This window comes from Scomber japonicus, chromosome 2 (assembly GCF_027409825.1).
Source record: "Scomber japonicus isolate fScoJap1 chromosome 2, fScoJap1.pri, whole genome shotgun sequence".
In the NCBI taxonomy this organism is placed as follows: Eukaryota; Metazoa; Chordata; class Actinopteri; order Scombriformes; family Scombridae; genus Scomber; species Scomber japonicus.
The window spans coordinates 14,210,029-14,223,449 of record NC_070579.1 but is presented as its reverse complement, the minus strand read 5'-3'; the positions used below and the strand labels follow the sequence as shown (position 1 = coordinate 14,223,449).

The 13,421-nt window shown below is 41.5% G+C and overlaps 1 protein-coding gene across 2 annotated transcripts in view; it reads left to right on the top strand.

Annotated features, from left to right (window-relative positions):
* fat1a (FAT atypical cadherin 1a) overlaps nucleotides 1-13,421 on the top strand; it is a 70,497-nt gene that overhangs the window by 49,510 nt on the left and 7,566 nt on the right. For both annotated transcript variants that reach the window (XM_053341439.1, XM_053341447.1), the window contains exons 11-22: nucleotides 118-314; nucleotides 458-611; nucleotides 1,949-2,182; nucleotides 5,152-5,538; nucleotides 6,556-6,770; nucleotides 8,033-8,170; nucleotides 8,373-8,516; nucleotides 9,698-9,895; nucleotides 10,622-11,227; nucleotides 11,967-12,189; nucleotides 12,278-12,409; nucleotides 12,554-12,711. In XM_053341439.1, the coding sequence (XP_053197414.1) occupies nucleotides 118-314; nucleotides 458-611; nucleotides 1,949-2,182; nucleotides 5,152-5,538; nucleotides 6,556-6,770; nucleotides 8,033-8,170; nucleotides 8,373-8,516; nucleotides 9,698-9,895; nucleotides 10,622-11,227; nucleotides 11,967-12,189; nucleotides 12,278-12,409; nucleotides 12,554-12,711 (2,786 nt within the window). The remainder of the gene's footprint in view (nucleotides 1-117; nucleotides 315-457; nucleotides 612-1,948; nucleotides 2,183-5,151; nucleotides 5,539-6,555; nucleotides 6,771-8,032; nucleotides 8,171-8,372; nucleotides 8,517-9,697; nucleotides 9,896-10,621; nucleotides 11,228-11,966; nucleotides 12,190-12,277; nucleotides 12,410-12,553; nucleotides 12,712-13,421) is intronic.

Here is a 13,421-nt window from a genome sequence, read left to right as displayed (position 1 = left end):
GGACACAATCTTATCCTTAAATCCTTTGTATTGACCCTGGGTGTTTCCTATTTAAAAGGAAGAGTTCTAAGCTGTTAATCATTCTAAAGTGATATATTTCTTTTTAACACCAAACAGGAGGGGATCCACTTGGCCAATTTGCCATCGAACACATTCAGAATGAATGGAAGGTCTCTGTCAGGAAGCCCTTGGACCGTGAGGAGAAAGACAATTATCTCCTTAACATCACTGCCAGTGATGGCATATTCACTGCCAAAGCTATTGTGGAGGTTAAGGTGCTGGATGCCAATGACAACAACCCTGTATGCGAAAAGGTATAGTCAGTTAGTTTTGCCAGTGTTGTAATTTCAGCACTTTGTTTCAGTTTTGTGTGCCTGCTATTTCACATTATTCGTATACTTCCTGTTATTCACTTTTCTTTTCCATTTTTCTTCTTTTTACTCCATCCATCTCCCAGTCTCTATATAGCGAGAGCGTCCCAGAGGACTCCCCTGCTGGCAGGCTCATCTTGCAGGTCTCAGCCACAGATGCTGACATCCGCTCAAACGCTCAAATCTCTTATGAGCTCCAGGGAGTTGGATCAGAATTGTTCATCATTGACTCTGATACAGGTGTGTATCTGTGTGGTGACAGGAATGTGTGCATAGGCTTTTGTGTATGAAGAAAAGTACTTACTGTGTGATATATTGTGGTCAGTGTCAAACCATGATCTGAAATAGATAGTTGAGGTCTTTAGTATCCACAATCTTTGAGTTAGATTGCATTGCAGCTGTGTCGCAGGTCATCAGAATATTAGAAAGTAGTATGTGGGGCACTCGAGTCAAAGTCTCTGATGAAATACTGTTGACCTTCTGCTTCAAGCCATAAAGTCAAAAAGGCTTCAGCTCAGCAAAACAACAGTCTTGCATTCCACACTCTTAAGATTTGAGAATTGTGATCCCTCTGCAAACTTTTGGGGTTTCTGTATTCGTGTTTCTGTACATGCTCAAGTCATTATCAGCTATGAAGGGGGCAATTTTTCTCATGGCCATTTGTTATTTACTTATTCGTTTAAAAAAAAAAAGCCAAGAACATTTCCCTGCAGGGCAACTGAAAGACCCACAGTGGCACTGTAATACACAGTTGCACACTTGCATTGAATTTATGACTGCTACATTTCTCCCCTGTAAACAATTTCTCAATTTTTCCCTCTAAATCAGACTCTCCATCTGGCTGCAAGGATGAAAAAAGAGAAAATAAATAACAATAATGCCAGTTAATCACCACCAACCAGTTTTTTTTTAAATAAATGCAAAATAAAAGTGTGAAAGCACAAAACAAACTATGACAGTAGATTTTAAATGACACTGACTGAATTTCACCGTGGCTAACAATGAGGCAGCAATGCCATCCAGCTTTCTTTTGGCAATCCTCAATATTGAGTCTCATGCAGCAGAGCTACTGTTATGTAGAGGGGATGTTATTTTTTTTTTGGTGCAGACGAGTAGGATTATTGCTTATGAGGACCGCCAAGAGGCTCTGGAGTTTTCCAGAGAGGTTGTGGTAATGTTGGCTGCCTCACATCCCAGGACACTTCCAAGCTGCTCTTAGCTGCCAACTCTGATGTTTTCCTTCAGCTCCACACTCTCTTCTCCACTCTGTCTCTCTGCTTGCGCTTCAATTACTTATTTAGTCCCCTCTTTTCTCTCTTGAAAGCCATTAGTGGTTTAGATGCTTTTTGCTGGTTAGCAGGCAGTAGACAAGAAGTTTACAGAGCTTTAGAGTATAAATGGTTTGTCCTCTTATACATAAATTCAATCTCTTGATTAATTGCTTACATGGATTTTGAGTCTGTTAAAAACGTGTTTGTTGTTCTTTGGATAGCAAGTGACATTCCTCTTGTCCTTTAAGAGTGTATGTCTGTTTGTTTGTTTGTGTGTTTTCTAAAAATGTTCTTTCTCACCCTCAGGGGAGTTGAAGACCTCACAGCCCCTTGACCGAGAGGAGCAAGATGAGCACAAGTTCAAAGTGCGGGCTGTGGACGGAGGAGGACGGTACTGTGAGGCTGACATCCATATCACTGTGGAAGACGCCAATGACAATGCGCCTCAGTTCTCAGCCGATCCGTACACCTTCACAGTCTTTGAGAACACGGAGATGGGCACATTTGTGGCAAAACTGCAGGCAAATGATATCGACACTGGTGAGGAATTTTTCTTCTTAGACACAATTTTTCAATGACCTTGTTCTCTCTGCAAGAAATAGTATCACTCTCTATCAAGTATAGTGAGGCATTTAGTTTCTGAAAGGGAGTTCAGAGTTGCTCATTTAGAACTATTTCACTTTAAAAAGACACTTTTGTTTTGACTTCTGAATCATCATATTATAATAGTACAGCTTTTCTGCATTTATTTTCTGTTTGAGCAGAGTTCACTTATTCAAGCTCGGAAAAACATGTTATTCATATATTTAGATGTAGCTGTGTCTCACCTGTGGACAAGCTTTCTGTTCTCTGATTATTAATCAGTATGATAGGGTTCCTAAAATCTTAATTTTAATTGCATTTTACTGTTTCGAGAGTTCTTTTGTAAATATCTGTGCTGTATATTAGGTGCTATAGCAATACAGCCACACTGCCACACCATTCACTGAATTCACTGAATGAATAATTAAGTTTTAAGAATCATTATGTTGTAGATAAACTTTGGAGACACTGAAAGCTCTCAGGGAAATGTGCTTCACTTTAGCTCTAGCAGTAGAAAGTCAATTATGAGGCATTAAGGTTAAAAATGCCTGTACTTTATACTTAAAATGCAATTAATGGAAACCTAGGCTATTACTCAAGATCACATTAAAATAATCCATACATGTGATTGAAGCATATACCTTTTTAGCATCATGGTATATGCATATGTATCTTGGCTCAATGCTGACTCAAATGCAAAGGCTATTATCTTTTCATTATGCAACTGTATTACACTAAATGGGAAGAGGGAGGGATAACAAATGTGGAATTTCATGAATGATCAACCCCTCAAATTAAAAGCTCCATTACACTCTAATGAAATTCTTCTCTCCTCAAGCTGAATCCTCAAAAGGGCTGATTGCAATTTTCCATTTGCCTGGTGTAAAGCCACAGGGCCACATATTTATCTCAGATTTTCTCACCTTTCAGTAAGCATTGCCAACCACCAAGAAGCTCACATGTGAATAAGACGGAGAACTAAAAGCATGCAGTTTAACAGTCATTTAAGCTCCTAGAGACTTTATCCAGGAGGCTGTTTGACCTGCCATTCCAGATTACACCTTTAGTTTAGTGGAGCAGTATATTCTTGAAGAACCATTTCAGCCTGTTCACTGCCAGAGAATTGACGCCCTCTCTTTCGATTTCCCCTTTTCCAGCCCCTCGTTTTGGGTAGACTGACAGCTTGACAGAATGAAAGGGATGCTAGAATTGGGTCCCTTGGACAGAAACGTTAAATGGTGAAAGGAAAGAGAAGACATTTGTTCCCTGAGGCTTTGCTGGCACAAAATTTGCTTCACTTTTTGAATATCAAGGATAAGGGTACTTGAAGCAGGGGTGGATAAAAAACGGTGCCCCCTGCAGTTTAGCCAGGGGCAGCAATTATTTGGAGTTACACTGAGAGAAAACAGAGAGGAAGTTGATTAGTATTTCTCTCACAGGCAGGCATGGATGTCACACACATATCGAAATGTAGAATTCAAAAGTTCTTTTTTTGTGTGTCTCTCTAGTATTTTTTTATTTAGGCATACGCTTGGAGCACAACTGGCAAGTCCAATGCAACATGCAGTGTGTGTACAAGAGAAATAGGCGTTGTAGCTTTGACCCACTTCACTCAGGCTTGAGTCAACTGTCTTTGCAGCCAACCATCAAAATGTGAAGCTTAATGTAACCCTTCTCCTAAGAGAAAAGGGTTGCTTTATCTTCCATCGATATTTGACTCTGTCTATCTCTGCGTAGACTCATTCTTGGCAGTGGCTGCTATGTGCCACAGTCTCTATGATCTGCCTGCCCATTTGGCTGGAAGATGTTTGATACTTACCCACATGGCTGCTCGTCAGTTCATCCTGCTGTTACAATCTCTGAGAGGCAGCACTTATCAGTGTGGAATGGTTATGTACCAGACAGACAAACAGACCCAGACTGGTGCCCTTGATCTGTGATAAACTAAAGTTATGCGACTACACATTCCTTCTCTAATACAGCTTTGTCCTTTATCACTCTGCCCTTATCCAAGTGTCTCTCTTTTGCCTTCTGCACTGCGTTGATGTTATTTTCATCCTATTTCTCATGCTGCTACATTGTAGATGTATTTAATTTGTATCAGATTCATACATGTTCTTGATAATCCAGCCAACACTGTGAAGAAAAAGATGTCCACAGAACAAAATCTATGTGTGTTGCTCTAAAGATCAGTGTGCAGTTAGCAGGTTTGAATTTAACAAAATCACATAGAGTTACATGAATACAGGTGCTCTGCAACATCAACCATTCCAGGTGTGGGGTTGAGATGAGCATAAAAATCATAAACATATGTGTATGAGGCAATATAGCCAATTGTGATTCAGTGTAATTCACTTAACCACCATTAAGCAATTGTTTCAAGGATGATCAGACCAAATAAAAGCGATGGGAAACCATATAAGCAGGGCTCTCAACGGTAGTCTCTCCAGCACGATAATGAGATCCACGGAGGATGGGGCCACTTACCTGATAAATGGGAATATAATAGCATATTCCAAATGGGGGCCACCTGCAGAAAGGCATTATGATTATTATTGTGATCCGTCTCTGTCTCGTTGCTGGGAGCGTCTTGCTAGTGGGAGGACATGAGTTATGAGGATGGCATGGATTAGACGTTTACAGCCCCTGTTTATCAGAGGCTGTGTGAAAGATGGATGCTTTAGAATTAGAATAGAGGGTGATGATTTGAATGATTCAAGAATCACTACATCAATATAAGAATCAATATGCTTGTTTACACCTTGTACTTAGAGTAGTCTTTCTGTTGATGTGGCCATCAGTCTTACTGGTGATGACAACGTCTTCAGTCAGACAATCAGACAGGTTGTAAATTGAGATGTCACTTTATTACAAACAGGATTTAGATTGCAAAAACCACTGAACTGACCCTTTTTCTGTCATTCCAGGTCTCAACGGCGACGTCCTGTACACACTGGTCAATTCAGCAGAAGGATTTTTCTCCATTGACGAGCATACCGGTGTAATAAGCCTGGAACGTTCACTGGACCGAGAGAAGCAGGCAGTGTATGAGCTGAAGGCCCGCGTAAGTGACCAGGGCTCGCCTCGTCTTTCCTCACTGTGCCAGGTGGTGGTCTCTGTCCTGGATATCAACGACAATCCTCCAGTGTTTGAGCACCGTGAATATACAGCCACAGTGTCTGAGGACGTGGCCGTGGGCACTCAAGTGCTTAGAGTGCAGGCAGCCAGCCGGGACACGGAGGCTAATGGAGAGATCTCTTACAGCATCATCAGTGGGAATGAGCATGGCATGTTCAGCGTCGACCCACGCACTGGTATGTGGTAACATAGAGTGGAATCATTTATTTTTCTGTGCTCGTAGCTTTTTCATTATCAGTGGTTTAACAATGATGCATTTCAGTACTAGTCTTCCAGTTCAGTTAAAATAGATATTGAATTTGAGAAAAGAAATGTGATAACTTTAACAATTTTCCTGTTGCCTGTGCAGTGCTTAAAGTTACTCAGTTGGGTTTTTGACCACTGGTAGTACTGTGGAGCACTGTTTTTCGAGTCACAGTTTTGTTTATATCATGTTTATATCACTTAAAATATTTAAAAAATAGTAGTAGTAGTAAACTAGTAAATGCTTTATGAGAAAGGAAATACAGTCATGAGGTTTGTTAGGCAGTTGGTCAGGAGGCCCATCGCCTGTACCATAATATTGTTGCCTACACAGTCTGCATTTCTTGCCTCAAAAGTGATCATGGTGTGATGCTAAATTGCCATGTGGACTCACTACCGTAACAATTGCAGTATCAGCAAGTAAGCTTTTATATATCCAGGAAATTTGCAACTGAAAACATTTGCAAATTAAAATGTACCACAAACTGTGTTCACCCATCACTGAATACCACTTGAACACCCTGCTTTCTGTCAGACGGGGCTGAGATTGACAAGTTGCATTACTGAAATGCAACTCCTAAGAAAAAGAAAATAGCGTACTGTTGTGTTGTCCAGCTACAAGCAGTAAGTCAAGTCAGAGCAGCTGAGCCAAGCACGAATTTCAAATGAGAGTCAATGACAATCTGACTTTGTGATGCATTTCAGTCGTAAATTTCTACATTTAGTGTTATAAACCAGTGGAAAAAATGTATTATTTAGGAAAAAAAAGAATTACTTGCAGTAGATTACAGGCTGCAAGCACAATACATAAATATAAAACACTGTAGTTTCCATGACATTAATTTCTGGTGTACTGTGATATAATGATATTAGATATATTTAGATACTACTAGCTACTGAAGTGAGATTTTTCTGTTTTCCTGACTCTCTGCTCTCTCTTTGTCCCTCAGGTGACGTCTTTGTGATTGAGCCATTAGACTATGAGATCTCCCATGAATATTATGTCACTATAGAGGCCACAGATGGAGGCTCACCACCTCTCAGCGACATGGCCACCGTGAACATCAACCTGACTGATGTCAATGACAACAAACCCGTCTTCAGCCAGGACATCTACACAGCCGTTGTCAGTGAGGACGCTGAGCTGGGGAGGACTGTGTTGATGGTGAGAGACTGGTGGAAAAACATGCACAGTATTTCTAAGGACAGGTTTACATACAGTAGGCATTCTTGTGTGGCAATAAAACATAATTACTCGAAAGCTGCATGGAGGGTAAAAGTCATTTTTCTTCTCTCTCGCTGAACTTTCCCTTCAGCTAAATCTGTCATTTTGTTCACCCTCTCACTCAGTTGTTAATTTACTTCCTTGCAGCCTTTCTCCTCTCTGCCCATTACTCACTACATACACTATCACATATCTGCACCTGTGGCAAATCACCATCTGGTGGCACAGCTAATTTAGGACCAATGCTCTTCATGCTCACTGCACCTCCGTACCCGTGCATTATCTGACACACATGCTCAAACAGTTTAATTAAAGGCATTTGACTCATTAAGCTCCTATCCAAGAAGAGGCATTTTCTATCTTTTTTTCATGTAAAATTTTCACTCCATCTATTCCTGCCCACCTCTCCCCCTCTCCTCTAATAAAATACCCCTGCTTATGGCCTTTTATCGGTGTGTCTAATGTACCTGAATATAAATTATCCATCAGAAAATTAGATTTTAATACCTGCCATTGTCTCATACTTGTAAATCTTCACTGTCTGCTGATTTCCCCGGGGATCCCTTTCAATATGCACCGGTTGGTGGCTCATGTGTGTGTGTGTGTGTGTGTGTGTGTGTGTGTGTTATAGGAGGCTGCACAGAAGAATAAGTTGTATGCATCTGTATGATACTGAATAGGGCTTTGAAACCTTTAAAGCCCTTGAAATCTTGGGTTCTCTTTAATGATAAATATTCAAAACAACAATTAGATATGAGATTTAAAAATGTTTGTTATTATTTATTAAGATTTAAACACTTGAAAACTTCATCAGGATCATGTAAGTGTGAGTTTGTCCAATTTGTGGCCAAAAAAAACCTCTTAACTGTCATCAGATTTAAATTCAAATATTGCTAATTCTGATTGGTGGATGGAAATACATGACATCACAATTTTCCAGCTGAGTCCCGCCCCAATCTAAGTTAGTGAGAAAAAAAAAAGTTTAAATCTACAGTACCAGTCAAAAGTTTGGACACACTTTCTCATTCATTTCTCATTTCTCCTCTAGCACCCCATCACTCTTAATGAATAGACAGGTTTCCATGGCCACTACTGTAACATATATATTAATATTGCATATGCCAAGTGAATGTGTCACATAATTGTCATTTAAAGCTCTCTTCATGGATTGTTGTTTTAAATGTTGTTTGATTGATTTAAAGGTCGTGGCAGAGGATGCTGATGGGCCATCTTACGATCACGTGCGTTACTCCATCGTGGATGGTAACCAAGGCAGCCCCTTCACCATCGATCCAGTCAGAGGAGAGCTCAGGGTTGCTCGCCAGCTGGACAGAGAGAGAGTAAGAGAAACAGCAGATACAATGCTGACTGTACACATAGAGTTTAATCCACTGAGTAACTAATTGCACTCTATGCAGAATCCAATCAGAGTCATGTCAGGCCTAATAGGGAAGCTTGTTTACCGATCTCCGCTGCATTATTGCTTACAAAAGCAGCTTTCACCATGTATGGTAATTATCTGTCTCTCTCTCTTTTTCTCAGGCATCAGGGTACACTCTGACAGTGGTTGCTTCAGACAACGGGGTGCCCCCTCTTTCCAGCAGCGCCATGATCAACATTGACATCTCAGACGTCAATGACAACCCACCCCTTTTCTCCCAGGCCAACTACAGCCTCATCATCCAGGTGAGAGGGGGGAAAGGGGTCAGTGTAAAAAGCTGATGAGAGGCGGAGAGGAAGACAATAGTGGAAAAGAAGAAAGATAGGGGGAGGGAGCATGGGGAATGGCAGTGGACAGAGAGAAGGGGATTAACAGGGAGAAATAATGGGAGACTGTGTGACCAGAATGTCAAGAAGCAAGTGGAAGGGTGGAGCAAGAACAGAGGTATGGAGAGGGGATAAAAAAGAGGGGAGGGGGGAGGAGGGATCAGGGAATTGAAAAACAGAGGCTGCATCTTAAGTATAAGAATGGAGATAAGAAATGGTAGGCAGGAGTGATGGAAAGTGGGTGAAATGCAAGATACTAAGTTGGTAATGGATGGCTCATTGGAGTGAGGGAAAATGTGTAAAAATGAGACAAATAAGAGTTTGGGGGATGCAATAAAAGAGAAATAAGGATTCAAAGGGGAGGAGAGAAGATGATGCGTTTCCAGTTTCCCTGTCTGTGGTTATAAACCTGAAAAAGTAATTTAAGAGACACTGCGAGGCACAGTACACATTGTGCACAGATGAAGCACTTCAGAATTGAACATTGTTTTGCCTTTGAAAAAAGGCCTGACTGGCTTTATTTTACTTACCATGGAGCCTTAATCAAAGTAAAACACAGAATCACGCTCCAACAGAACAATGAAGGGCAATGCTAGAAACAATACAGGGCATATGCTCTACATACCACCAAGAAAATCAAATGTTTTTTGTTTTTTACACTAGAGAATAAAGGCGAGTTTAAAGTGATGCCTTAAAAGAGTCAACAAAAGGGAAACATCTGAAGTTCATCCAGGGCCATAAAATACAAAAGACAAACTCTCTACTGTGAAACTGACATAGCCCTTTATACTTGAATGCATCAGAGGCTGAGTTGTGACACTGGACCAGCTGTTGGACAACTGACATACAGCAGCACTAGATTAATTAAAGTAGGAGAAGCTGTACTCATATGTAGCTGTCCCTAAGTCTTTGAAGGACTCAGTTATGGAAATTGTCGAGTTTTTGTCACAAAGCTTAACATGATCATGATGACGTGAACTGTCTAAGTCAGCAAGCCAAATTCAATGGTTATACAAACATCAATAGCTCAGCATCACCGAGCTGAAGAGCATTAGGAGAGCCACCTCCTCTCACCGCACATACTCTCTTGTATCCCACAGGAAAATCGACCAAAAGGCACAAGTGTTCTCCAACTCACTGTAACCGATCGGGATGCTTCCCACAATGGCCCACCTTTCACCTTTGCCATCGTGGATGGGAACGAGGACAGCGCTTTCCACATCAATCAGCAGGGCGCTTTAGTGGCCGTGGGGGCGCTGAATAGGAAGAGTAAAGAACACTACCTACTTCAAGCACAGGTGAGTCACAGCACAGAGAAGAAACCAGAGTTGAGAGGTTGTATTGATTTAACTGTCAAGCCACAACAATGTGATCTATTTGTCTTCCCTCTTTCCCTTTCTGTACCTTTTCTCTGTCCTGCTCACTCACTTGCTTTCTCTTTTTTTTCCCTTTCCTCAGTTAGTCACTGTTTGACTCTTCATCTCCATCCTTTAAACTTTATAAAAGCATTCTAAATATATCTTTTGTCTTTGCAAACAATCGTCCATAAGAATCTTGAATAGAAAGAGACATACAATAAAGCTGCTGAGAAGCATAAAGCTTTAAGTTGGCACAATTATGTTTGTTGCCGGGTGTTGATGTTGATGTGTCACCATAGAGGAAAGAACAGGAAAAAAATGAGTTGGCAGATGGGATATGAAATGTAAGTGCTATGTCTTGTTACACACGAGATGCACACTCAGATTTGAGTCATCAGATTTTTTTTCTTCTTACAGAACTGATGACCATCTGTGTGCATATGTGAATGTTAAAACAGATGATTTGTAGATGTTTTGATGGCTTTAAAATCTAGTGCATCTAAAGTTTGTAGATGCTGCCAGCTTATGGATGTTAACAGTGAAAGTGCTTGATTGCCCTCTGCTGTTGAAAAATAATTCTTGCATATCTAGATTCACCAAGCCACATTGTCTCCTCACAAGTGTGTTTTTTTAATCAATCTGTCTCTTCTCTTTTCTCACGTTTAGGTGTCAGACAGCGGCAAACCTCAGCTCTTTTCCACCGCCTTCGTCAGCGTACGTGTAATCGAGGAGAGCGTATACCCTCCTGCGATTCTTCCGCTGGACATTTTTATCTCCACCGCTGGCGATGAATACCCTGGAGGTGTCCTGGGCAAAATCCACGCCACTGACCAAGACATCTATGACACTCTAACCTACAGCCTCGCCCCATCTTCTTCATCCTCCTCCTCTTCCACAGACGAGAGCAGCGACTTGTTTTCGGTTTCAGCCTCCGACGGTAAAGTTATCGCCCTTCGACCGCTCGACGTGGGCCACTACCCTCTCAACGTGACGGTGACCGACGGACGCTTCACCACAGCCGCTGATGTCACCGTGCATGTGCGTCAAGTACCTCGTCAGGCCCTGGATAACTCCATCGCAGTGCGCTTTGCAAACATTGCTCCGGAAGAGTTTATCGGGGACTACTGGCGCAACTTCCAGCGAGCACTGAGAAACATTGCTGGAGTGAGGAGGAGTGAGGTCCAGTTAGTGAGCCTGCAACCTTCGGAGCAAGGAGATCTGGATGTCCTGTTGACTCTGGAGAGGTCTGGCAGCCCCTACCAATCTCAGGAAGTAAGATCATCCAAAAGTACACTTTCACAAAATAAGACCATCCCACTTAAATATATGTAAATTAGTTTACTGGAATGATGAGAGGATGAAAGGATCAAATGGGAATTTATGATGGGTGTAGGCTGGAAGGGAGGGAGAGTCAGGGTGGGAACAACATCTCTTTTTAGGCAGTGTAGCTTCATTCTCCTCCTGTGGTTTGACAGAAAGTGTATCTGCAGCTTTTGTGATAATCATCATTTTGGTCTCTTTTTCATCTTTTTTAAACTTCTAATGCCTAACATTTACTGGTTCCAACTTCTCAGATGTGAGGATTTGATGCTTTTATTGTCACACAAGGTAGCAAATTGAATATATTTTGGTTTTGTACTGTTGGTGAGACAGTACAAGGGGCTGTGGAAAAATATAACAAGCATCTTTTGTATTTTTCTAATCAGCAGAATAATCATTAGTTGCAGCCCCGAGTAGAAAAGCTAAATGTTTTACTCATGTTTATTAATCCCCTTCAGGGTTGTAATTAACAAATATTTACATTATCAATTAATATGCATTTTAGATAATGATAAAACACAACAAATGCCCAACACAGTTTCAACACAGAGCTCGATTAACATCTCCAAATAACTTTTGTCCAATTAACAATGATTCTCAAAGTCTCTGCCAGTCTTCCTATTGATTCATTGACCCTTTTCTTACAGCACTAATCCCTACATCTTTTTCACATTCATGTTCCAATTTGCAGGTTGTCTTCCGTAAGCTGAACTCGTCTGCCGCTGTGATCGAGGAGATGACGGGGGTCCGGATCGTGCGGGTGGTGCAGAAGCTGTGCGCGGGGCTGGACTGCCCGTTACACTTCTGCGACGAGGTCATCTCCCTGGATAAGACGTCGATGTCCACTTACAGCACGGCTCGCCTCAGCTTCGTCACCCCGCGGCATCAGAGAACTGCAACCTGCCAGTGTGAAGGTAGACCTCCGCTACACCTCGTACTCTTATTTACACACATTTTCTGTTAGAAGCTCCCCCTCCTGAGTGGAAGTATGTTCATACCTAGGTGGCAGATGTCCTGTGCTGAACAACTTGTGTGAGAACAACCCATGTCCGGAGGGTATGGAGTGTGTGGCAGATCCTCGAGATACTGTGTACAGTTGTGTGTGTCCAGAGGGTAAAAAGGGCAAATGTTCCGGTAAGACCACCTACTTTCTTTTATCTTTGTTGTCAGTTATCTTATCTGTCTAATTTCCTCTGATGAAGATAATGTAAAGATGACGTGGACTGCTTGATTCCCTGAATGTGTGTTTCTTAATACATGTCTGTTACGTCATGTCAGATGGCCACTCGCTGACGTTCAGCGGCAACGGCTATGTGAAATACCATCTGATGGAGAATGAGAACAAGGAGTTGATGAAGCTGTCTCTAAGGCTCAGGACCTTCTCCAGCCACGCGACAGTCATGTATGCTAAAGGAACAGACTACAGCATCCTTGAGGTTTGTTTGTGTGTATGTGTGTATTTGTCCAGCCTTATTACTGAGCCATAACAGTGCATTGCCCCCTCCATCTGCTTTAAAACAGATGATAACCTCGCTTATCATAATTAAGTCTAGATTGAGTGCCCCTCTGCTTCTCTTAGCCTGTCTTTGTGTTGCTACCCGACATTTCCTTATCAGAAGGGCTTAATAAACACACAGCTGACCCGCCCACCCGTGAGACCTTCCAACCAACTACACTGAAGGGTTCAAAAAGCCATTTTGAACATGAGGGACTATGGGAATGTGGTGGTGGGTTGAAAAAACTCACACACAAGAGCTATTTTAGTACTGGGAGGGAGACAGAAAGCAGTTTTCCACACATTCCTTTTAGAGTCCGTCTGGAATAGCTGTCTGCATGCCAGACTTTAGACTAAAACCTGACTGACTAAAAGGCAGTTATTGTTTATCAGAATGCAACGTAAGGCTTTTAATATCTCCAATTTAAGCAAATAAAGAGAATGTGTTGTGATTTTCTCGTAAAGCCAGTGTTTGTATTTACAAAATGTGTATTCTATTTATCAAGATAAGAGTCAAAGTTATTTCATGGTACACCAGTAAAAGGATTCAGATGTTACTTTTCTTATAATGAATGATTTATGACAGTGTCAGACATTGATTTATAACAGCGTGTTGAAAATCTGATGAAGATTTCTCTGCTCAAGTTTTAA